The sequence below is a fragment of the Musa acuminata genome, chromosome BXJ2-7 (genome assembly GCF_036884655.1).
Source record: "Musa acuminata AAA Group cultivar baxijiao chromosome BXJ2-7, Cavendish_Baxijiao_AAA, whole genome shotgun sequence".
Classification (NCBI taxonomy): Eukaryota; Viridiplantae; Streptophyta; class Magnoliopsida; order Zingiberales; family Musaceae; genus Musa; species Musa acuminata.
This window is the reverse complement of record NC_088344.1, coordinates 8,454,724-8,482,140: the sequence shown is the minus strand read 5'-3', so window position 1 is coordinate 8,482,140 and position 27,417 is coordinate 8,454,724. Positions and strand designations below refer to the sequence as shown.

General features: G+C 38.8%; 1 protein-coding gene and 1 long non-coding RNA gene across 2 annotated transcripts; both read right to left on the bottom strand.

Moving 5' to 3' along the window:
* LOC135617031 (probable histidine kinase 4) lies at window positions 1-9,039 on the bottom strand. Its single transcript, XM_065116897.1, has 13 exons — window positions 8,416-9,039; window positions 8,158-8,293; window positions 7,597-8,050; window positions 6,853-7,086; window positions 6,592-6,761; window positions 5,436-5,654; window positions 5,149-5,335; window positions 5,021-5,072; window positions 4,704-4,933; window positions 4,362-4,460; window positions 3,435-4,153; window positions 2,334-2,825; window positions 1-666 (listed from the first exon to the last, which is right to left on the bottom strand). Exons 3-13 carry the CDS (start codon window positions 7,876-7,878, stop codon window positions 417-419), a joined length of 2,934 nt encoding a protein of 977 aa, XP_064972969.1. The 5' UTR covers window positions 7,879-8,050; window positions 8,158-8,293; window positions 8,416-9,039; the 3' UTR covers window positions 1-416.
* A 5,128-nt stretch (window positions 9,040-14,167) lies between these two features.
* Window positions 14,168-27,276, bottom strand: LOC135616334 (uncharacterized). The gene is made up of 2 exons (XR_010488325.1): window positions 27,192-27,276; window positions 14,168-14,490 (listed from the first exon to the last, which is right to left on the bottom strand). It is a non-coding gene; the product is annotated as an uncharacterized LOC135616334 (long non-coding RNA).
* Between the last annotated feature and the right edge of the window lie 141 nt (window positions 27,277-27,417).

The window sequence follows — 27,417 nt, the reverse complement described above, 5'->3', positions numbered from 1 at the left end:
TATGAAACTCATCTGTCATTGAATGATTCATTTAATGTACTTGTCAGAGCTTGAAGAGCAAAATTATGCTCATTAGAGCTCCCAACAAAAAATCAGCATGAACATCGCAATTTACACCACTGAAATGGTATGGTCTCAGATTTTACATTGCCACACAACATCTATACTATACCTTGCTGCTCAGTGTATTAAACCTCTGATATCTGCTGCTAGTTTCAAATCTACAACAGCTTGATCCAGTGGCTCTGTGAAACTGCCAAGATGAATTACCCTCGAGGGAGATTAAATCTCAAAATCAAGTTGCCTTGATCCTGCCAATTTCCAAGATGCAAAGCACTTTGGACAAGAACTACCTCACATGCTAGGGTGGAGAATTGCGCTCTTCGGATGCAGAACATGTGCCGATGTGGATGCTGTCAAGAGTCTGGAATGGGTTGGGAAACCACAAATCTGGCAACTGCTTGATATAGCTGAGCTTCCTCGAAAGGCTTGGAGACATACCCGTCCATTCCGCATTTCACACACTCCTCGTGTGTTGCTTGGATAACATCAGCAGTCATCGCCAAGATAGGTAAGCGCCATTTAGCCTTCACCGAACCTTCTTCCAGAGGAGCTTCTTCATTTGCCTTGTTCTCCATTAGGCGTATCTGGCGTGTTGCCTCAAATCTGACATTTAAGAACATACAATTGTACAATGAATTTCCCATCTTTCTTGAGTGATAACAGATGGATGCATGTTATCTAGCAAATCCAAAGCTTAAATATACACACACTCTCTTATGTGTTCCTAATTTTATACTTCCACTAAAACCTTTAACCGTTCAACTCATGCGAATTAATTACAAAGAGAAGTGACCTAATTGCTGATGAGTAAAGGTTGCTGATTGTGCAGTGCAATGGTAAGCGAAGGTGCTCAGTAAAATTCTATATAGATTGGTAACAAAAGGTTCTACAGTTTGTAATGTATCGGTCAGTCAATTATAACTTCTTAAACCACACTAGAGCATTTTTATATCCTTTTCTTTCACTTGTAAAAGAGACTAATGCATAAAATTCCACACCTGTGAAGAAGGCAAAGGATTGAGGGGAACCTCAGATATCATATAGGAATCTGTTTATTTCCTTTTCTTTCACATGTAAAAGAGTGTAATGCATAAAATTCCACACTTAAGAAGATGACAAAGGATTGAGGGGAACCTCAGATATCACGTATGAATCTTTTTGGCTTATGATCATAGTAGTCTTATCAAGAATGGGTGGTGGAGAGGTTGGATTGAATTTGTCCAAAAATAATTAAATTCAGTTTTAGACAAGCTATGGTGTTTGAGAAGTAGGTTAAGTTGGGTCCTTTTTTTTTTTTGGCAAAGGGTAAGTGGTGAAGGCAAGATTTGAGCTAAGAACCTTGCGATAAACCATCAAGGTCATTACCAACTAAACTAGCTAACACCTTTAAAAATATATCCAATGAGGTTTCAAATCCTCAACCCTTGGTAAGAGGATCTGGTACACTACCACTAGACCAATGTTTAAAGTGTAAATAATATTAGTTGAGGTTTTGAACCCTCAACTTCTGGTAAGATAGTCTGGTACACCACCATCAGACCAATGTTTAAGGTGTAAAATATATCGAATGAGGTCTTGAACTCTCAATCTTTGGTAAGAGAGCCTGGTATACCACCACCAGACCAATGTTTAAGGTGTAAAATATATTGGATGAGGTTTTGAACCTTCCACCTTTGGTAAGAGAACCTAGTACCCCACCACCAGACCAAGTTAAGTTGGGTCTTGGTCAACAGTCTAACAAATGTCCAAACTCTAACCGATCCAGATCTAGAATTTTGCCTTAGCTATCCATTCTTACAGTAGTGAGCCGGTCACCGATACTAGCATTGCTGAGTCTATCATTGGATGCTTCTCAACCAAGACCTAGCCACCACTGGACTTCTCCCAACCCCAATGACAACAAAAGATGCTCCTGACAGGATCCGAAGCTTTCTAGGTCAATGACAGAGGCAAACTCATCCTTAGTACATAAGACAAGCACTGAGGGTGAAGTTTCGAGGACAGCTGGTCAGGCTTGGGCTGGGGTAAGAGCACGTGCAGAACCCAAAGCATGCTCCAGGCGCCTCAAACCTGACCCCTCCTACTTGAGTCATAACCTGGTTAAAGATAATTATGATCGATGTAATTTCATAAATAGAATTTTTGCACAACAAAATATGACATTAAGCACAAGAAAACTAAAAGACATGTAACTATGCAATTTCATCAATAGAATAGAAACTTTTGCAACAATGCAAATTTATCAATTGAATTATGCCTAATATACATACCCATCCATCTCTGGCATCTGCACATCCATGAAGCAAGCATCAAACTTATGTGGGTGTTGGAGCAAGGAAAGAGCACTTTTGCCACTTTCAACACACACAACCTTTGCGCCATACTTTTTCAGTGCAGCAGCAGCAACCCTAAGATTCACCTTATTATCATCAACCACCAATATGTTCTTCCCATCCAACAAGCCACGGAGGGAAGTTGAACCATTAAGTGTATCTTTATTTTGACATTTTCCCATCCCCAGCATCTGTTGAAAGCATGTTGCTATGGTGCTTGCCCGCAGAGGCTTCACAATTATAGCATCAACATGAGATCCAGCCCTTGTTTTATCAGATTCAATGGTCAATAGAAGAACAACTTTCGGCACAACTTGTATGCGACCAGCTTCTTTGTATTCCAAGAGTTGATTCTGAATATGAACGTCCACCTTTGGATCCCATGAATCTTTCTCAATTAACAATATGGATGGTTGTTTCCCAGGTTGACTGCAGTAATAGCAAAAAATAATAGTGAGACTCCAATAGCATAAATAATGGTGAAAACAAATCAATGGAAGCATAGAAACAACACTTAAATTCTTATTAATCTCATCAACATCAGAATCTTAATATGAAAGTACCAAATATATATATTATATGTTGATTCACATTGCCAAAAGCCAACTTGCTACTGCTAATCAATAACTGGATCTGATGGTTGTAAAATACAGAAAAAACAATAACATAATAAGATATGATAAAATAATATGTTATTTTTTTCATAATTTAAATTTTAAAATTTCAAAATTTTCAACGAAAACAAGCAACATATATATAAATAAATGCATGCCCCTCAAACTGTTGGGCATACATGATACACAAGAACTTTTGTGTTTATACCAGAAAACAGAAAGGCTCTATGCAAGTTAATAGTTTTGTATATCACCATTGTCAGGACACAATTCTAACCAAATTTCTTTTTTAAAGTCCAATTTAGATGCAACACAAAAACCATTTCCACGTAGAGCATTTCATAAAATGTTTGAGAACTTCAAGAATACCAATTATCAAAAATTGTCACAATAAGAAACAAAGATAGGCATACACAAGGCTCACCTAGAGTTTAAACAATCATTTTGTCCAGATAGTGCACATAGAACTTCATTGCCAGTACTAACATCTTCAATGATTATGCCCAACCTTTGTAGATGGTATTTTGTTACGGCAGCTCTGACTGCTCTCCTGTCAACTAGAGTTACTCTCATTCCTCTAAAACAGGTAGGCAGAACTTCAGAAAGAGATCTCTTTGTATCAACACCAGCACTTTTTCCACATTTCTGGAGGACTGCAGTGAACATAAATGTGCTTCCAACATGAGGCTGACTAATGAAGTTTATTTTCCCACCCATAAGTTCAACCAGACATTTGCTGATGCTCAAGCCAATACCGGTTCCACCATAATTCCTGGAAGTTGAGCTGTCAGCCTGCATAAAAGGTGTGAAAACTCGATCTTGGGCATGAACCGGGATGCCTATCCCTGTATCTTCAACACTAACCATTAGAGTTACTTTATCAGCAATACTTTCAGGAACTGACCCACCTCCAAATGTGCAGGATAGAGATGCCCCATGAGAGAGCAACAACTTAAAACTTTCACATGAATTTCTAGAATCAGCAACTTCTAGACCGCTTAATGTATTGAACACAGTAGTGGCTGATTTCTTGTTCACTTCATTGACATGTCCATTTAAACCTGTTTCGGCTGTTGCATTCATCGCCATATTCACATGCTCAACCAAATGAACTTGGACAAAAACATGACCTCTCTCTGTAAACTGTGACAGATCAAAGATGGAAGATCAAGGACACTTCAATTAACGTAAACTAATTTGTAGCTCAGTCTAAGGACTTCAACATACTGTATGATTATGCTGAACTTTATAGTGTCCAATAAGTACAATATTCATCTTGGTACAACCATCTGAAAATTCTACAACAGAGAAAAGAATACAATTTGTGTCTCAAGAAAAAGAGTGTACTCACTTTGACTGAGTTCCCAACAAGATTTGTAATAATTTGCCGAAATCTCCCAGGATCACCCATGAGAATACTAGGAACTCTCTCAGAAACATAAACAGCTAGCTGCACTTGCCAATACAACATAACAAATATTGGGAAGGTCAAAATATAGAATGCAGAATCCACTTAAAATGAATCATGTTGCAGTAGCATGTTTTGAGCAGAATAAAGCAGAAAAGAGATTAACATATATTCAAATGCTCAGATCCATACCAAAATTCCATTAAGATGCCACACATATTACAGCAATAATCAAACAGAATATATGTCCAATATTTTGCAATGAGAAAAGAGGTTATTATTCACCTCAATTCCTTTTTCTCTTGATTTTGCAGAAAACAATGATATCACATCATCTAGGATTGATCGCAGGTCAAATGGAACCGACTCTATCTCTAACTTGCCAGCTTCAATTTTTGCTCGGTCAAGTACTTCATTAATCAACGATATCAGTGCCCTTCCACAGACTTGAGCAGTTTGTGCATAATCCTTCTGAGTTAAATTCAGGTTTGTGTCCAAAAGCATATCGAGCATTCCTACAAATGAAAAAAGCAGTGATCAGCTTTCACATTGTGAAGGCTTTACTCTAAGCTTTTAACAATTTAACGGGGACTAGAGAATACCAAGGACTCCATTCATAGGTGTTCTGATTTCATGAGAGACAGTAGCAAGAAACTGTGGGAACAACAACTGTTGTTTAGATAAACTAAATGTAGACCTTGAAATTCACAAAGAATGTAAAAAATATAACCTGAGATTTAGCAACATCTGCAGCTTCTGCTTGCTTCTTTAGCTCTTCCATTTTACGAAAATCTTCTTTAACATTATCATAGTGACTCCAAGCAGCATAACCTATGTAACCTACCAGCATACAGATCACAAAAATACCAGATGGCGTAGTAATTGATGATAGTGAAACTGGAGGCTTCTCACGGTATCTGCCAAGGGAACCTCAAGATATTAGTCTTACCTAAGTAAGATCTAAAATTAGAATATCTCAAGATGGTGATCCACCACTAAACATGAAGACAGCATTACCTGCACTTCATTTGGTGTTTCCTGAATGGATCTCCAAAGTCAAGCATACTGACATGTGAAAGTAACATGTGATCATCAGGAGGATTGGTTCCATACATTATTAATGGTTCAGATGCATTTGTGACATCATATACATTGACCATGATTTCCTGATTGCCAGCAAGCTGGCGTAATAGATTTTCCACGAGAGACTCAACATCAAAAGCTCCTCCAAGGTACCTGTTCTCCAAAGGTTATCAAACTTGATAAAGAAAGATGATCAAAGAGATAAAGAATATCCCAATATAGAAAATATATAATAAAGAAACCAGCAAAAAGCAAACTATGAATTTTGGTTTGTCAGTTCTTTCCTCTTATTAGAATGTTAGGGAAGCCAAAACCATAAGAGGCTCTCAGTAAATTCTTTTTAAAAGGCTTACAACTAGAAGCCCATATCTCTTTGATAACCTAGTATGCATATATAATTTATGGGTATTCTTAAATAGAAATTGTAGCAAAAATTACACCATCCACAAGGTCACTAATGTATTAACATGTTAGCTTTCTAGCTCTTCATACCGAGTTTAGGCGTTACTGCATTATGTAAATTCCACCAAAACAAATATGGACATGACATACATTCATGATATATGTACTTGGAGGGTATATATATATATATATATATAGCCTGCTGCAATTATTCACTGCTAGCATTGGTTTCGAAGTTTGGCCAATTAAATGACTGAAAAATTTTAGGAGGTCATCAACCCACAGTTATAATAACTTCTATATATACTGGTGAACTGCATTTCCTATGAAGTTAACCTCAAGAGTGTGACAAAGTACAATAATAGTTTTGAGTATGGTAAATAATTACAGTATCAGTGAACATGTACCTTACTGTGTCGCTATGAAATTCAAACAATAGTTTGCACAGACAAAATCAAAAACCATGAAAGATGGTAAGGCTCTTCCAGCAGAGATACATATTGTCATACAGCCCAACTCAAAATCGTCTATGCCAGTATATCATATTCTCATTTAACAAACTTACCAACAAATTGTCCAGGTTTGAATGATCCAGTCACATGTGTTCATAATCTAGTTTAGTGATGATCATCTACAAATGAGCAATTAACAACCCTGAAGTGATATAGACAGAAGTAGGTTATCTCACCCTGCAGTTGCTCTCACACGCTCTTCAGCTGTAGCATCATCAGGAAGATCTAACAAATATACAGGAAATGTTAGAACCACACCCAGATGGTTAGACTCCAAAAGTCTGAAGGGCCTTGTAAGAACAGCTTTTCCGGTTGCTCTAGCCCTTAAGATATTTTCACGATCTTCCTACAGTTAGCAGAAAAATATTCATCGCTGCAAGGAACAATAGTGAAGAAATTAAACAAGAAACTAGACAGATTTGATTGCAGTGCACAACCTCTCCGGACATCATATCAAGGGCTTCAATGTAGGAGACAGTCTCCTGAGAGTAAATCACAGGGGCATACTCATCTTGTACAGGAGATGGATCCCGTTTCATAGTCTTGATCATCCAGCCCTGCTGATTCTCAAACAGTTGTCTTTCAGCATGGACAACCCGTTGTGCATAAGCCACACCATTCAACAATGGCCTCTCAAAAGCTGTACTTGCTGTGTAATCTGCAAAAGTCTCCTGAAAGCAAATTCTAATCAGCACACAATCCGAAACCCTATAGCACGATTTGAAATGATACAAAACAGATTGTTTAATGTAAAAGATAAAGTAATGAAGGAAAAGATACAAAAGAAGAGAACATGCTCAAGAAAATAAAAGATAGGAACACCAAGAACCTGAAATAAGATTGACAAAAATTAAAGAACCATATCAATAAAATCAAATAGTGCAATTTGTAAACATCTGTATCTGAGCAACAACGGGGAAAACAACTTAAAAATGGATGATAGAAGCTTTAAGTCACAAAAAAATAAAAAGAAAATGTTTACTAATTTTCAAGAACAAAAAACGAAGAAAAACTAATATAAGATATCTGATGGTTGAGATACTAATCATCACTAACATAATAAATATATTCCTTGGCACCTTACCCAACCAATCCAAGAAATATCAGCAATAACAACAGACTACAGTATCAACCATGAGATCGATAAACCGTATACCAAGACATAGTGCAATTACTCTGACCTGATCAAGGGCGGGTGGGCTTTTCTGGTAGTGAAAGGTCGACACAAGGATCGCTAGAGCATGCACGTGGTTGACACTTACAGCAAACTGCTCCTGCAGCATTCTTGCCCTCTCCTCACACATGCTCGTCAATGTCTCCTCTGCCTTCCTCATGCTTTCTGTCCTCATATGGCAATGCAAACCTATGCAAAAGCCTACCGAAAGCATCACCCAGAGCACCATGATCACATTTCGGTTCCACCACCACCTCTTTTCACCACCCGCCCCCGTCTTCAGACCCATACCACCAGGAACCAACACCCAGCCTCGCCTCCCCCTTTCTTCTTCTTTTTCTGCCGCCAGTTCGTACGAAGAGGTAGAAACCACAGCTTTTTATACCCTTTTCTTTCCTTTTTGATGGAGAGTGAAAATAAGGCAGCCCAGCGACTTCTTCACCATGCTCTAATTCCTCCAACTACAAACATCATTGGAGGGAAGAGTAGCTCACAGAAACCAAAAAGGGGAGATGAAGAGAAGAGATGGGAAAACAACCTAACAGAACCAAGAAAAGAATGCACCTACCTCTTCCAATCTTTAAAGGAATTGGTTGGGGATTAAGGACAAAACAGAGGCAGCTCATCAGTTGTGACATCAATAAACAAAGAATACCCGGCGAGGTTAACAGCGAAGCAGAGCAGGAAGAGAACTCTTTGGTGGACTGCAATGCAACGGAGGCGATGATTCGAGACAAGCCCCTTTCTCGAAGCAACAACTGAATCGAATTCCTGGATTTTCACGAGATATGCAGCAATTAAAATAAAGCTTTACTTTCTGGATTACCTCGGTATTATATTCCCTAAATCTCATCCGTTTGGCCCACCGATTTCTTTATCGATCTCTGGTCGCCTTCGTCCCCCTTCTTCCTTCCCCCCCTCGCCTTAGGTCTCTTCCCCAAGTCAGCGGACGGGGAAGATTCGGGAGCTTAAACAGTACCAAGCCTCCTCCTTTGGCATTCTCTACATCGATCAGAAGAGACACTCCTTTTTCACCGATTCGAAGTCAAGCTGCAACCTTTGTTTTTGTTCTCGATTCTTGGGCGCCAACCCAGCATCAGAAAACCAAACTATCAGCCGAGAAATTCTCCAAGCTCATCCACCAAGCTCCGGTTCAGCTCGAACACGAGACCTTCCGAGCTTGCCCGCAACTAACAGCAGCTCCGGAACAAGCGGAAAGGGCTCCTCCATCTGCCATTTTCCTTAGGTTTCGAGTCCTACCATCGGCCAGCGCCGAGCGAACTCGAATCACTAGGCGTCATCCAGTGATGCGTGGCAACGGAGGGGTGGGGGCATCCGGACGGAGCCTTCCGGTCTGTACACGACTACCCATTAATGGCGGGGAGGGAATCGAGCTCCCTCCGTGGGATCTACAATAAGGGGTTATTAGGGTTCCTTTGTCTCGATTCTTAGAGCTATTAGGGGTTTGTTATTCCGCCACGGAAAGAAGGGAAAGAAGGGAAACAAAAACCATACATATCGCTGTCCAAAAGATTTCGGACGACGACGCCACGTTTGGGAGAGATCGAACCGGTCGCTCAATTACCAAAATAGCCTCACCTCAACTGCTATCGTCCGAGGATTATGCTTCCGTTCTAAGGGTACATTCGTCATCGAATCTTTCTCCTACTTCGCACGATTGACGTCACTGGTCTGTCGAAAGAACACCAACCAGGAAACTTCAGAAAGCGAGATGCCATTGTTCTCTGCGAGGCGTGGGGCCCGCTTCTGCAATCAATGGTACAGCGTTGTTTCTCTGTTCGATGGTTGTCTGAGACAGGTGCCCCTCGCAGATCCCGGGCACGCCTTTTTCGCGGACGGATTTGCCCTTTGATGCGGCGACACAATGGCAGTTATGCCCCCGAAAAGCGTCGACTCTATTTACTATAATACCCTCACTTCAATGGTCCTCTCGCGCCCGTCGAGAGTATTCTTGTCATTTAACTTGTCCTTTAGACGACGCCAAGTTGCGGCTCCGCTCGTCGGAAGTGCGGGACCCGCTCGTTCTACCAATGGGAATCGATCGTTCCATGTCGGTGGCCCGTACGAGACAGGGGATCGACCACCAACCTTTGCACTCGCTTTATCCTCCAAATGACGATTTTACCCCTGTTTCCTATGCAGCGTTGTTGTACCGGATGGTAATTAGGGGAAATGATGGGTGCGGCGCAACGCGACGCGACAAGGGCCTCTGGTCTGCTCACTCGCGGGTGTCGGCATGCGCGAGAGACCACGGTGCGGCCACCGGGGCCCGGCTCGGTTTCATTGCTGCACCTAAGAGGGAGCAAAGTGTGTTAAGCTGAACCGCAGGTCCACCGCATGTACCCTTCACTGCTGTTCTTCCTTTTGTTTGATCGAAGACAAATATGATCTCAATTTGCATCTTGTTCTTTTCCTTTGTATTCCTATTCATGATCACGATGAACATTTTTTGTTGTTTTTCTCCCAAAACAAAACAAAAAAAGAAATAAAACTTATATGGGCATCAAAATATATTTATTACACTTGCATATAAGCTCTCACGAAGCTTAGAGATGAAGCAGCCAAGGATGATTTCTCCTTCTTGGCTGGAGTAGCAGCAGGTCACAGCTTACTGCAGATGCTGCAGAAGTGAGACCTGATGCAATAAAGGTGACTTTTGAGTTGCAGCAGAGTCACATCTTGAAGCAACTTTATTGGCTATCCCCAGTGCTTTATAGCTGGGAGATTATTCCCTCAGATCTGCTGAGGGCACATCACATTTGAGCCTTGATTGAATTTGATTTTGTATTTGCCAAGTTGATCCACTTGCAGAATCCAGTATGCAGAGCTGAAAACTGGATGGCTGTGGTGATTGGGATGACATGAATGGAGGACACTCTGATGCTTCAATCTATCTACTATTCATCTGTTTATATGAAAAAGAGATTGAGCTGAAGCTTGCTTCTGAAAAAGTGCTCGGTGAGACTCACATATCTGAACAATGAAATGGAAATGATTTTGCCTACTTCCATCAGCACAATCGTTTAGTATTTTGGCTTATGTTAAGCTGAACATGGATGATTCTTTCATCATCAAACACAGGTTCATGAGGCTTCAGGAGCTGATCAATGGAAACACAAAAGTGAGAGTTGCCATCAATGGATGGAAGACTCCCGATGATGAGAGTATTGTCGGCAGAACACTGTGGAAGATTTGATGAGGGAGGGGGGAACAAAATGTTGTGGGTTTAGGGAAAAAGGAGGGGAAATAAAGTAGGATCACATTCTTAATTCAAATCCTAGATAATGGAAGAACATGAAGCTCCATGTCATCAGTCAAAGCTTTAGGGAGACACATAGGGCCATGGTGCCATTCCTCTTCTTCTGCAACGCAAGATTTAGCACCCGATCTGATACCTTTTGACACCATTAGTACTTGGTGATGGGGAGATGGTCCTCATGGTCTTCTTCTTCTTCAACTCTGCCTTCCTTTCCTTGCAACCAAATGAAGGAACTCCATGTTTTGATTTCTAGTCCTCACCCTCTGTTGGTTCTTTCTCTGCCTCATTCATGCTTGCGAGTAGCTCTGGATGATCAAGATCGAAAGGCATATAATGTATTCACTCTCTTCACATGTCAATTACTTAACAGGCCGATCATGCATGTGTTGAGTTGTAATTTATGCTGTGTTTTGCACAAGTTCCACAGAAGTTTGAGATCTGAACAATAACTTCATTAGTTTTGGAATAGACATGTTCTGAAAAGAATAAGAAAAGGAATGCTATGAATAAGGAGAATCTGAAGTAATGTTGATTATATCTCATTTGCGATTATGTGTTGCTGTTCTAATTGTTGGTCATTTAGCTACCAAAATGAAATGTTGTTTAGGTTGCAGGGAGTTCAATTCAGATGTGCTCAATACCAAGACATGTTGTGATCTATCACACTGGACGCCACAAAAGGTTGGGACTCAAAAGCTGTGCAGAACAGAGTTCAGAAGCTTGGAGGCTTCCTTGGTTCCAATCATGGCAAAACTGTGTGACCTGATATCAAGTTGGACATCCTGTGTCAATATTAAGTGGTGATGTACTGTTTGACACTTAATATTATGTATTTTTAAGATATGGCATTAGCAAACATTCCTCACATCATAATTACTTTAGTCTCTAAGGAATATTTATCGAATACGCTCTGATCTTCGACATCGAATTTATATTGAAAATGATCTTGAATCAGATTATATCGAATAATTAAAATAAAAAATAAAACATCAGTGTTATACTTGATAAATCAAGAGGACAGACAGTATATAATGCCAAGACTTCATAAATCAAGAGGACAGGACATGCTTGAGAGCAATGAATGAAGACCTTGTTGTCACTTTCTTCCCACCTAGAATCATGGAGAGGGGAGAAATCTGCAAAAGAAACATCTATAATGGGGACATGTGATCTCCTCACATGGTCTTGATATTGCCTTTGTCACAAAGACATTGAGTGGACCATAGAAAAAGAAAACACTTCCTCCATTTTCTCTACACAGAGACATTGAGTGGACCATGGAAAACCTTCCTCCATTTTCTACAGGCTGCTCCTCTGACCTAATCTCCTTGTCAGGGTGCAGGATCTTGATGGTGACACTCATCCCTCACCAACCACTGAGCGCACTCTGAACATTGAGTGCCTCCCTGCAGTACATACAGTGATGGAAGCATATATGTGGAGCTTGTGCTCCTCTCTCTCAGGCATGGTAACTTTCCAAGCCAAATTAGGAGACATGAGCATCCACATTGAATCAACAGTCAAAGTGTCAGACTACCTCTGTCAGAGGATAAATATTAGAGTACAAGCAAGCTTTTGAGGACAACCTTCCACTTCAAGGTTGGAGCGAGAGTAAGTAATATTAATAGGAGGTAAGTAAGCTTGCATGTGGTGTGTTGATGTGTAATCACCCATTTGATAGGATGATTGTCTTATTAGTTTTATTAATCCATAATTATTGATAAAAATACTAAAGTTTATAGTTACTAATATTATTATACTCGAGAATATAAAATCAACTAGTCATTATTCGTCACGTTAAATATCATATTAAAACAACGTTCTCATACTCGAAGCCTAAAAAGCAACTCGGATCAATTATTGAGTTACTAGATTATCAAGTTACCTCTTCGATGAAATATTCATAAGAATATTCCTAGAAGAATAAGAGGTGATTCAGATCGATTATGAATTATCTCCCTTATGAAATATTCACAAGAATATTTTAAGAAAATCAAGAGGTAATTTGAATCAGCTACGAACTGCCTTCTCTAATCTTAGCTCTAGATTAGAGGGAGAAGAAAAAAAAAAAGAAAATATGTAACTAAATACTAACTTGAGTATTGGACAGATTGGCTCAAGAAACCCCTCTCGACCTTAGTCCTTGTGTAGGAATGAGATTGGAGAATCCCTGCTCTATCCTGAGCGACTCCTCGCATCCGAATCAAGGCCACATTGTACTGATTAAGACATCAATGATATTTTTTCATAACATTTTGGCACTAAAATTAAGGCTCGATGTCATAGGAGCATCCACAGGTCGACCCTATTCGCGAACATCCGAGTGAGACAGTTCTTCCAACCCATAATGTTTTCACTCAAACAGGGTAATAACCACTCTTTCCCTATATGGATGCATCCACCTCACCACAAATACCACTACAATACTGACATTCACTTAATGACCCTAGACCTTCATCTTCGCAAGTGTTGGCTGACCATCTCCTCATTCCTACTGAGGCGTTCCTGAATCTCACCTAGTAGATGCAAGCACTATTCGACATAATATAGGTAGTCACTCCACTCCTAACATAGTTAGACTAATAAGTGACACCACTGTCTCAACCATCGATGACAATTCCACAACCATTGATGTCAATGTCCATTAGCATCCTTCTGCCTGACAAACTAATAGCCCTTGTCGAGCATCCGTGACCCGTCGAACCACTAGTTGAGATGGCTCCCTGCTCCCCAATTGTGAAATTCAATAGGCTACCCCACCACTGCTCCACTCCACTTGAGTCTGAGACCCACTCGATTGACTCAACGATTAATTTCTTGAGGATCTAATTACAACAAATGGATCGGCGCCTAGAAGAAATGTGTCACGACTTTCATGAAACCAAGGGTGAAGGGCAGGTCGACTCCACATCGGGTCAGTCTTCATTTATTCAAAATATACAAGAGGAGCCAATCCCTACAAATTTTCACCTCCCGTTGTTGGAAGCCTTTAACGATGCTACTAACTCAGTAGAGCACATTGCTACCTTCCCGACTTAGATGTCGATATATGATACCTCAAATGCCCTAATATACTGTGCCTTCCTAACCATCTTAAGGGATTCGATAAGAGAGTGGTATACTTGTCACGCCCCTCAAAAATATCCATGATATTAAAATTTAAGAAAACAAATCAATCCAGGATCCAAACTAACATTTGAGGTCACTAAGAAAACATACAGATCAAAATTTCACCTCTATAATATAAAAATTTATAAACCCTATGCAGTTCATAAACATACAACACATTGCTCGATGATTCATAAAATATGAACCCAACTCATCAAATTAATAACCACAACATAAATTCACAAGTGTGGGAGTCTATATAGTCACAAAACCAACGTTTACCATAAGTTCATATCGTTACACAAATTAAACTTAACATTCCAGAATCCTAAACATGAGAGGTCCTTTAAACTTATACCACATCCACAAGTTTAGATCCATCGTCAACATTTCATTAGATGCCGAGTGTACTTATACAACAAAAACATATATACTAATAAAGATCTGCCCAAAATCTTTTAGCTTTCCACTGCCTCAGCCCGATCTTAACATTTAAGCAAGCGACAAGCTATCCTGAAAAATTTATACAACAACGGGGTGAGCATATAAAGCTCAGCAAGTGACTAACATATCCATGTCAAAAGAGGACAATTTCCAAAGAGATAAAGTTTCAAAATGCAAGGCAGAATATACGAATTCATAGACGTAATATCATTAGGTGCAGAATCACAATTGTCATTTCAATCATACATATTTGGTTCATAACAGATGGGGCATAGAGTAATTGGAGCATATCAGTAACGAATGAAACATTTTGGAGCATATCAATAACAAATGAAACATATCGAAGCTTATCAATGACATATGAAATGTTCCGGAGCATATCAATGGTGTATGGAACATTTCGAAGCATATCAATAACAAATGAAACATATCGGAGCTTATCAATGGCATATGAAATGTTCCGGAGCATATCAATGGCGTATGGAACATTTCGAAGCATATCAATAACAAATGAAACATATCGGAGCTTATCAATGGCATATGAAATGTTCCGGAGCATATCAATGGCGTATGGAACATTTCGAAGCATATTAATAACAAATGAAACATATCGGAGCTTATCAATGGCATATGAAATGTTCTGGAGCATATCAACGGCGTATGGAACATTTCGAAGCATATCAATAACAAATGAAACATATCGGAGCTTATCAATGGCATATGAAATGTTCCGGAGCATATCAACGGCATATGGAACATTTTGAAGCATATCAACAATGAATGGAACATTTCGGAGCATATAAATAACAAATGAAATGTTTCGGAGCTTATCAGTGGCGTATGAAATGTTCCGGAGCATATCAACGGCGTATGGAATATTTCGGAGCATATCAATATCAAATACCAAACAGAAGCTCAAACGTCGTCTTTGACGTTGCATTCATATCATTCTTATCCAAAGCATGTACAGAAACACATAACCAAAGCTCTGGATATCATATCAAACATACAGAAGGTGTAGTGGGACCACAGACAGAATGTGATTCATCCATTTCTGAATGACCACCAGACAGAAGTCTCCCACGTCTGGGAGCTCCATCCACCCACGTCTAGGTGAAGTCAGAGGGGGCCGACAGAGCATCGCAGGCTCTATGCATAACTCCCTTTACCGTTTCTGGCAAATGTTCACATTATCCCACAACACCAGAGTACAAAAGGGCAGTATGAACAATAAATAGCATATATCGGAAGCACACGCGGAACAACAAAATGTACATGTGCCTTTACGAATCAGTACGATGCAAGCAACAATCTCTCACAAATGTGTTCAGATTTGGAATGAAATGAAAGCAAGAGTATACACGGATTCCAAGCAATCATATATAGCTCAATTCAAATAAGAAGGTTAGATGAATTCAATATCCAAAAGAATGAAACTAGAATAGGCACATATCGAAAGCAAATGCGGAACAATGGGATATACATGTGCCTATATGTGTCAATGCGATATAGCTTGAAAGTTACACAAAATGTTTCAAGAATGTAAATAATTTACAAACAAGATCAAACCAGAATTCAAGCACCAACATAAGTCTCAATTGAGTGAAGGGGACTGAATGGAATATATTTCCAAACAAATGAAACAGAATGCGCGAAATCGACCAAAGCTCGATTTCTGACAGAATTCAAGAGGCACATTGAACAAATACTTTAGATTATCAATTATGCTCCAATACCCTTAGGAAAGCTACTGCTGAAAGATATATCAATCTATTTTCTGTTGAAACAAGTTTCGTACGAATCATGGTTTCCAACAAGGAGTTACCTTTGATTTGGTAACATAAGGTCAAAAACAATATCACTGTTTTGCAGAATTCATAGGGTCGGATTCAACAGATAATAGAGTAGGCATTTGAATTCCAAAATTTTCAAACTATATGTCAAAAGAAAGGTCTACAAGTTTAGTTTCGGACGAAGTCAGTTTGGTATAAATCAGAATTTCCAACAGGGACTTATAGGTATTTTAGTATCGAAAGGTCAGAAATTTTGATCCCTATTCTGTAGCATCTATAGGCTCATTTGAAACAGATGTTTGGATAAGTATTCGGTGTCCAAAATCTACAAAATCAGTGTCAAAAGAAAGATATAAGAGTCTAATTTCAAACGAACTAGGTCCTGCCTGAATCCACCTTTGGTGCTAAAAATTATAGCTGAAACAGTATATATGGGTCAGTTTACCGAAAAAATTTTAGATCCTTGATTTTTTGTCCAAAGAGAGAAATATCAGGTTCTAAGCATAAATCTTTCAGAATCAATATAGGAACATAGACTAATACTTCTGTAGGATGGGGTTAGAACACTTGCATTTGAGAATTTTGACCCTAAATGAGAAGATTTGAGCAAGAAACCTCAAAGCCCCAATTTTGTTCTTCTTCTTCTTCCCCCTTTTTCTTCTCTTCTTCTTTCTTTCTTTCTCCTGTGCTTCCACGTAGCTGCCTTCTCTGGTTCCTTATGAACGAAGGCAGAGAGGCTTAAACGGTGGGATTTGTATTTTTATGCATTTTATAGTTTAGTCCTTGTATTTATTATATTTACGATTAGGTCCTCAGGGTTTACATATAGGTCCTCAGATTTTTTTTAACAAATCCTCCAACTCTTATGAATAAGTTCTCAGATTCATACTTTGAATTTTTATCAAATTTAAAATAGATACTTATACGAAAATTCAGAAATAAGGGATGTTACAATACTTGTCTAAAATAGTTTTTTATTAGTGCTTTTACTCAACTAGTGAATGAGTTCAAACTCTAATTCCTCGAGAACGTGCACTCGAGGACCACGACAATAATGTTTCTAGTATTAGGACAAGGCAAGAAGGATGTTGGGAAACCTAGGGTAGCATCATATGCACAGTGGGAAAATAGAAAATAAAAATCTCAAATTTCCTGTATAAAAAGGTTTCTCGTTGTCGTGCAAAGATTGGTGCACAAAAACCCTCAAAACCGAAAAATACACATATAAAAATAATATGTTACCTAGGGAGATCGTATATCACTAAAAACTAATATATTTGTAGGGGAGGATGAAGGAGGTTAACTGTCCTCCTCTATAGTGGTGATCTAAATGGCAGATGCGATGAAAATGCTCCTCAAATAGCTACATGACCTTCCTCTCCACGCGCACCACGTGAACAAGAAGAGGTTGCCCCTTCTTACTATCCACACGACTCAAATTTGGGTTGTTGGCTGAGGAGGAGAGGGAGGGAGGAGTATAGGAGGTGGCAGCCAAAGGGAGTCTAACTTATGACCCCTTTGGTTCCCTCTTATTTATAGAGGTCCCTATCAACTTAACCCTATGGATCTTGCCCTATTGGATACTAGATCTCCATCTAACTATCTGAGCCTCTTGGATTAGTGGATTTCTACCCAATAATCTTTCATTAGCTCTTATTGGATCTTATCTATAAGATCAAATAATTTAGGGGCTTACTAAATATCCAATAAGATAGAGGCTTCAGCAGATATCTTATATTTAAATCTTCACTCGTCGCAACACCTACCATATGTGTGTGATCCTTTAAACCCAATATCGAGTTGGTCATGAGTCATACATGTTAGACCTCCTTATGACTTAGTGAATTATCGACTCATTGACTACGGACGTACTAGGCGACTATGGACATACTAGGTCACTACGTTGCAGTCCTCAGACGATACAAAGAAATCCAATCCATTGGACCTATATGTTCTGAATTACCGTGTATCTATAGTCTCTCATCCATATAATATTCTAGAGACTATATATCGGGCATTGTGCTGTCAGGCTCATATGGAATCTACTTGAGTCTCACTCTAATCGAATTCTCCTAGAGAACTCTTTTCCTCTTAATTCGAATAACCCTGGCCAGGGATTTGCCTCAACAAAAACATAAAGGATATTCCTCTCATGACGTCGAGAGCAGATGACTCTCTTATCGATACTCAATTGCCCTCGTGAGGTTGGCTGCCACTCTCGATCACCAGTTATGCTAGATCTGGAACTTCCAAACCTATAAGTTCAATATTAAAGAGTGGAGTACTCATATATGACATTCTTGATATATCAAGTCTAAGGACTAAATACACAACTATGACGATAGAATTATTGTTTGATAATGAGGTATCATCAATCATCTAGTATTCTGTGAGCAGATCAATCAATGAACTCATTCTCTAATAAGCACTTGTACTATATCCCTAGTGTCCCCATACGAGCAGCTATGAGACCAGTCGCTTCCATCATATGGATGGGTATGTCCCTCTTAAGTAATCTACAACCAAAATTATTTATAGTATATGTTTAAAGGCGAATCGATCTCATTATCGTGGTCTCATTATGATCCGTTTTCCATTGCATAGATCCATAAATATCACAATATATATAACAAGCAACATAAAGTGAAAAAAATATTAATAAATAAAAAGAGTATGTATCATGTCATATGTGTGATCACTTGTAGGAAAATCTAGGGGCGACATCACATGCACAGCGAAAAAACATAGAGCAAAATCATAAATTTCTCAAAGATGTGTTCGTTGTCATGCGAAGATTGGTGCGTAAAATCCACAAAACAAAAAACTGCATATATGAAAGATTGTGTTACCTAGGGAGATCATATATCTCTGAATCCTTGTAAATCTCTCAGAGAGGGTGAAGAAAGTCAAGTGTCCTCCTCTCTAGTGGTGATCCACACAACATGGCTATAATGATGCTCCTCAAAACTTCAAGCCTACTATTTGAGGAGGAGAAGGGGAGAAGAATATGATAGACAACCCAACTAGCCTATGAACTATTGGTTTCCTTCTATTTATATATGTCCCTTATAAACTTAACCCAAATAGATCATACCCTATTGGGTATTGGATCTCTATCCAACAACCCAAGCCTTTTAAATTAGTAGGTCTCTATCCAATAATCTCTCATCAGCTCTTATAGGATCTCATCCATAGGATCCAATAATTCATGGGCTTATTGGATATCCAACAAGATAGGGGCTTCGGCGGATATCTCATATCCGAACCTCTACTCATCGCAACGTCTATCATATGTGTGTGTGACCCTCTAGGCCCAATATCGAGTTGTCCATGAGTCATAACTGTCAGAACTCCTTCTGGCTCAGTGAATTATTATCTCTATAATAATTCACTCGACTCATCGACTATGAACGTACTAAGTCACTATGCCGCAATCCCCAAACGATACAAGGGAATCCAATCCATTGGACTTGTCTGACCTCAGTTATTATGTACCTATAGTCCATTATCTATCTAATATCCTAAAGACCGTCTATTGGGCCCGGTGCTGTCAGACCCATACGGTTTCTACTTGAGTCTCACTCTAATCGGATTCTCCTAGAAAACTATTTCTCTCTCAATCCAAATGACCCTAGCCAGGGATTTGTCTGAGCAAGAACACATAGGATATTCCTCTCATGACACCGAGAGTATATAATCCTCTATCGACATTTAATAGTCCTCGTAAGATTAGCTACCACTCCCGATGATCGTTTGTGCTAGATCTAGAAGCTTTAGACATTTAAGTCTGATATCAAAGAATGAAGTGCTTATACATTCATCCTTAGTGTCTTAAGTTAAGGACCAGATACACAACTGGGACTATGGAATCACTGCCTGACAATAAGGCATCATCAACTATTCAGCATTCTGTAAGCGGATCAATCAGTGAACTCATTCTCCAATGCGCACTTGTATTGTATCCCTAGTGTCCCCACACAAATAGTTATGAGACCAACTACATCCATCATATGGACGGATATACAGCACACTAGTCTGTCTGGTTATCTCGATGTCCCTCTTGAGTAACCTATGATTGGGATTATTTATGATTTGTGTTTAAAGGCGAATCGATCATATTATCGTGATCTCATCATGATCCGATTCTCATTTCACATATCCATAGACATCACAATATATTCAAGCAACAAACAACATAAAGTGATAAAATACCAAATAATAATAATTAATAAAAAGACTGCATGTCAAGTCACACGTGTCACCACTCATGTGATTGGCTTGTAGGACACCTATGACTAGCATCACTCACATGATTGACTTGCAGGACACCTATGACTAATAATCTCCCACTTGACTAAAGCCAATCACTTATATGTCGGATCCTTATTAGACCCTTGTGACGCTCAAAGACAATCTAAGACAACGACTTCATTAATGGATATACAATGTTATCTTTTGATGGATCTTTTTCCATTACTATATCTCCATGGGCCATGATCTCTATAATTAGGTGGAACCTCCTTAGAATGTGCTTGGACTTCTGATGAGACCTGGGTTCCTTTGCTTGAGCAATCGTATCGTTGTTATTGCAATATAAGGAAATTGACTCCTCGTTGCCTAGCACGACTCTCAGATCTGTAATAAACTTTTTCATTCAAACTTCCTCCTTTGCTGTTTTTGTTATAACAATGTACTCCGCTTCTATGGTCGAGTCAGTAGTAGTGTCTTGCTTGAAACTCTTACAGCATACAACTCCTCCATTCAGGGTAAACACATACCCTGAGTTAGACTTGTTATCATCGACATCGAACTGAAAACTCGAGTCTGTGTAGCTCTCAACCCTAAGGCTACTTCCTCCATGTACTAGTAAATGATCATTAGTTATTCTAAAGTACTTAAGGATACATTTTACTACCATCTAGTGTTCCAAACTTGGATCCATCTGATATTTGCTCGTAACACTTAGAGCATATGCTATATCAAGTCTAGTACATAATATAGCATACATGATAGATCATATCGCTAAAGCATAGTGCATCATATCCATGTCTGTCCTTTCTTGGGACATACTTCTAGAAAGTGATATCTCATATCTCATCGGTATGAGACATCTCTTAGAATATTTTATGTCAAAACTTTTGTTAATGGTGCCTATGTACCTAGATTGGGATAAGCCAAGCATCCTCTTGGATCTATCTCTATAGATCCAAATCCCCAAGATATATAATGTTTTCCTTAGGTCTTTCATGGAAAAATATTCAAATAGCCAAGCCTTTGTTATGGAGAACATTCCTACATCATTCTCAATGATCATGATGTTATCCACATATAGCACCAAGAAGATGATAATGTTGTTATTTACCTTGTTGTACACATAAAGTTCATATTTGTTATTAATGAAGTCATAAGATCTGATTCCCTAATCACATCTTATGTTTCAACTTTGGGAAGCTTTTTTTAGTCCATAGATGAACCTAAGCAACATGCATACCTTATTTAGACTTTATTTAGATATGAATCTCTTAGGCTGTATCATATACACCTCCTCGAGGAGGTTGCCATTGAGAAACATAGTTTTCATGTCCATCTGTCGGATCTTATAATCATAGTGTGCTACAATAGCCAACAGAATTCAGATTGATTTTAGTATAGTTACGAGTGTGAATGTTTCGTCATAGTTAATACCTTACCTTTAATGATATCTCTTAGCTACTAGCCTTACTTTATAGGTCTTTATTTTTTTATCTAATATGATCTTCTTCTTGAAGATCCACTTACAACCAATGGGTACGATACCCTCAGGTACATCAACTAGATTCTAAACCTTGTTGGAGTACATGAAATCTATCTTTAGAATTCATGGCTTCTTGCTATTTTCCGGAGTCTATACTCGTAATAGTCTTCTCGTAGGTCTAAGAATCAATATTCTCAACATTCATTATTCTAATATGTCTCATATATCTCTCAGAAGGATGGGGTACTCTGCCAAACCTATGTAAAGTTAAAACTTGTGTGTTAGATACCTGAACAAACTTGGGCTATGGAGTGGTGCTTGAGCTAGGTTCTCGAACCTTGCTCAACTTTATCATGCTCCTACTATTTTCACAAAAAATATGTTCATTCTAAAAAAATATTGCCCTCTTGGCTACAAAGATCTTTTGGTCCTTGGAGTGATAGAAATAATACCCACAAGTTTCCTTTAGGTATCCCACGAACTTGCACTATTTCATTCTTGATTTCAACTTATCGTGGTTGTATCTTCTAACGTGGGCGGAGCAACCCCAAATCTTAACAATCTTAAGATCAGACCTCTTCTATTTTCATATCTTATATGATGTAGACACTACTGACTTAGTCAGAACTCTATTCAGAAGGTAAGTTATGGACTCTAGAGCGTATCCTCAGAATGAGATGGGTAGGTTGGCGAAATTCATCATTGACGACACGATGTCTAGCAGCGTACGATTTCTCATTTCCGTTATACCATTAAGTTGAGGTGTATAAGGAGATGTCCATTGGGATAGAATCTCATGGTTCTTAAGGAACTATGTGAACTTTATACTTAAGTACTCATATCCTCAATATAGTCGAAGAGTCTTGATACTCTTTCCAGTATGGTATTCTACCTCATTCTTATATTCCATGAATTTCTCGAATGTCTCGAACTTGTACTTCATCAAGTACACATATTCATACCTAAAGAAATCATCAATGAATGTAATGAAGTAAGAATAACCTCTCATGACCTGAGTAGACATGGGACCACATACATTACTATGTATGAGTTCTAACAACTTAGTGGCTCTCTCTCCGGTTTCACTAAATGGAGAGTTGGTTAATTTTCTATGAAAGCAAGACTCGTAAGTCGCATATGACTCATAGTCGAATAGATCTAAGTATCCATCATTCAACAACTTTTGGATTCTTCCTCTGTGGATGTGATCTAGCCTACAATGTCATATGAACGCACTGTTCACCTCATCTCGTTTCCTCTTAGTCGCACTTATATTCATAATATTTGGAGCAATATCTAGCATAAATAAGTCATTATATAATGTTTCTCTAGTGTTAGATCTTATCATCCAATATAATTGAACAACTATTATTTTTAAAAACTAATTTATATCCTCTAACTATCAAACATGAAATTGAAATAATATTTTTGATAATAGAAGGAACGAAATAACATACATCTAACACAATAGTAGCTCCAACAGACATATGTAGGGTGACATCGCCGGTAGCTACTGTAGTAACTTTTGCTCCATTGCCCATCTTGAGATTCATCCTACCTCTCGTCAATCTCTTAGGTCTTGCCATAACTTGCAATGAATTACAGATGTGATGAGAACTATCAGTATCTAATACCCATATGTTATCGTAAGAATTTGACAAATGGAGACCAATCATAAATGTATTTGAAGCTTCTCTAAACTTTAGTTTTGCCTTTTTTGTAAGGTACTCTTTGTAGTTCTTCTTCCGGTTCCTATCTTTGTAGCCTCTTTTGATTATTGGTGGAAAGAATACTAACAACGATACCTGAAATACTTCAAAGAGGCAACTAGTATATGTTGGAAAATCTAGGGAGCGACATCACATGCGCAGTGGAAGAACATTAAAAAGAAAATCTTCAATTTCCCAAAGATGTGTTCGTCATCATGCGAAGATTGGTGCGTAAAATCCGTAAAACTGAGAATTACATATATTAAAGATTGTGTTACATAAGGAGATCGTATATCCCCGAATCCCTATAGATCTCTAGGAGAGGGTGAAGGAGGTCAAGCGTTCTCCTCTCTAGCGACGATCCACATAGCAGGGTTGCGACGATGCTCCTCAAAACTCCAAGCCTGCTATATGAGGAGGAGAAGGATACTAGAATAGGAGAGACAACCCAAAAATGCTCTAACCTATGAACCATTGATTCCCTCATGTTTATAAAGGTCTCATATCAACTTAACCATAATGGATTCTGCCTTAATGGGTATTGGATCTTCATCCAACTACCCAAGCCTCTTAGAATAGTGAATCTATATTCAATAATCTCTTATTGACTCTTATTAGATCTAATAATTCAGTGGCTTATTGGATATCCAATAAGATAGGGGCTCCGACAGATATCTCATATCTGAACCTCTACTCATCGCAATGCCTATCATATGTGTGTGACACTCTAGTCCCAATATCGAGCTGGTCGTGAGTTATACCCATCAAAACTCATTTTTGCTTAGTGAATTATTATATTCATAATAATTCATTTGACTCATCGACTACGGACATACTAGGCCACTACGTTGTAGTCCCTATATGATACAGGGGAATCCAATCCATTAGACTTATCTGTCCTCAATTACCGTGTACCTATAGTTTCTCATCAATCTAATATCTGATAAACCGTATACTGATTGACCCCAATAATAATAATCACTAGTACACACATCAAATGATTGACTATCACTTACGATGACCGATTGTGTTAGATCTAGAACCTCCAAACCTATAAGTCCGATATCAAAGAATGAAGTACTCATATAGAAAATCCTTCGTATCTCAAGTCTAATGACCAGATACATCATTAGGACTACGAAATCGTTCTCTGACAATAAGGTATCATCAATCATCCAGCATTCCGTAAGCGGATCAATTAGTACTGAAAAGTTAGGATAAAAAACAATCATTCTAATCTTACCATTTTTTTTTTTTTTGAGATTTTGCATTGAGTGAACATCAAAAGGATGATTTTTTAGTCCTTTTCGGTTAAGAGGGACTAAAGGAACAATTTATATAGGAATGATGGCAGTAAGCCCAAAGTTGCTGAAGTTTTAGTGAGATACCACCATGGTTAAGACTTTGTCCGACTAAAATCCCATTGTAGATATTTTAAGGAAGGAGTTGGTCCGGATGGCAGGGCTTCAGTTTCCATTATCTGACTAAAATCCCATTGTGGATTCCATAGATATTTTAAGCAAGGAGTTGCTCATAAAATATATGAGGTATTTTATGGATTGAAGACCTGAAGGTTCAATAAAGAAAATGTGAGGGATAATGTATTTTAGGCATCAGCTGATGGACTACGATATACTGGTATCTTTTTTAGTGGATCGTGGTTTTGATGGAAAACTGTAGAAGAATATGCCGCTTTGTGAGGATGACTTTTTTATTGGAGTGGGATGGGACAGAGTTGAAGCTAAGGTCAACTGGTAGGAGAATTACTCGTGCTCATGAATGGTGGTTTCTTGCTATTTCATCTCTGAATAACTTTGTTTCCCTGTCACATTGTTGTTCTTCTATTTTTCATAGTTTCTCCCCCACTTGAATCGATCATACTTTAAAATTGCTACAGTTATCTGGGGCACTTCATAGACGAATAAGAACTATTGCTCTGAGGTTTTGAGTCATTTGAGGGAACAAACGAATGGGTTGTTCAAATCATTCATTGCAGTAGCAGCCATGAGCGATCTCATCAAAATTGTTCAAATCATGACTACAACCATTTTCAAGATTATTCCACTCATGAAGACTGTGCCCACCATTGAGACTTGGGATAGCAACCACAACATGCATGATCCAAGAAATGTACTATGTTAAAGAATACATGCAAGAAATGTTCAAGTACTTTGCACTGCCAACTTCTATATTTTGTTGAAGGATTCATAGATTTCCTTCTTGCATGTATTGGTCACATTGAGGAAGAAAACTGTACAGCTGAGTGTCTCAAGTGTCTCGCACTTACTAAGTAGCCTGATAGACACAACCAAAGTAATCACAGAATCAGATGGTGAGAATGACACAGAATCAAGAGGATGTCAGAGGTGGAGCCTTTTTAACTAATTTGCAGGTACTGACATGCACATTGATTTTGAACTAATTTGTCCTCCCTGTGAGCTACTTTGCTTGCTGGTAGTACATAAGTTTATGTTATGAAGTCAAGAATCCTCCTGTTTGTTCTTTTGTCATCTAAATGGTGGATTATTTGGTTTAGCAAAGGGATGCTCTGGCTGCCTTCAAGAGGTGCTTCCTTCCATTCAGGTATACTTTTGTTCTTGAGCTTGGTCCAGATTTTGTCCTACACTATCCTTTTGCAGAGTATTAAGAATTGAAAGCCTACAATCACTCTTTCTTTTCCTCTGCAGTGATCATGCAGGAAGAAGACATTGTACCAACAAGAAACAAAGGTGATGGACTAAATGAAAGGAGCATTAGGTCTCAAGTTGAAGAGGCTGGACCCTCCCCCACCCAATATTCAAACCCTCTAAGTTCAGCAGATGCCTTCCCCTGTTGGAACTGGGACCAATGGCATCATCCTACTCATCTTTTCTCATTGTCATCATTGTAATCTGGTTACTGTTTTGAGTGCAACAGATAATAATGGAATATAATTTAGCATACTCATATGTTCCCTAAATGATCTGTTTTGCCTTGATCAATAACCTCTGGGGGTACCACATGTGTTTGATGATTGAAGGGCATAACAATGTCCACCTTCATTCTCAAGCAAAACTTGTATCATAATTAGGGAGATGGAAGAAGATGCCGTCATACCCCTTACTGGAACATGAATGGTCTGTAGATTTCAACTCTCTTAGAATAATATGGTCTAAGAAGAGCATGACAGGTGGTAACCTCGAAATGAAGATCATAATCTTTTGGGAAGATGTTTACTCAAATCACATTAAAGATTCATTGCCTGCCACCAGTATTACCCAACAAAACCATGCTCACCACCTGATTGTTCCTTTAGTCCCTCTTAACCGAAAAGGACTAAAAAATCATCCTTTTGATGTTCACCCAATGCAAAATCTCCAAAAAAATAGATGGTAAGATTGGAATGGTTGTTTTTTATCCTAACTTTCCAGCACAATCACGAGACAATACTAGAAAGAGAAAGAAAAGAAATCAAAATTTCACCAAAGAATTAAGGCATCCAAACAAGACCAAAGAGGAATCGTAGTAAGGAGAGATTGTGGAGGCGACAATTACCTACGGTCCAGCAGGGGCACCGTTGCTCCTTCCAAATGAGCGAGAGAGGTCGGGAAGACCGGAAGGAGGCGAGCCGAGGGGTAATGACAGGACGACCGAACCATTTGCTCGTGTGAAGCACGTGCCTTCAAATAGCTTGTGCGAAAAGACAATTGTATCCCTCACTTATCCACGTCGGCAAGACGAAGGACCCCGCGTGCCATGGCATCATGTCGGGACGTAAGCC

What these genes read in the sequence shown, in the direction of transcription:
- LOC135617031 (XM_065116897.1), bottom strand. Translation starts at nt 7,878, where the DNA reads ATGGGTCTGAAGACGGGGGCGGGTGGTGAAAAGAGGTGGTGGTGGAAC. An exon ending in GCCCACCCGCCCTTGATCAG is followed by an intron (nt 7,087 to 7,596) that starts GTCAGAGTAATT and finishes ATTTGCTTTCAG; the next exon opens with GAGACTTTTGCAGATTACAC. An exon ending in TTGTTGGGAACTCAGTCAAA is followed by an intron (nt 4,154 to 4,361) that starts GTGAGTACACTC and finishes GATCTGTCACAG; the next exon opens with TTTACAGAGAGAGGTCATGT.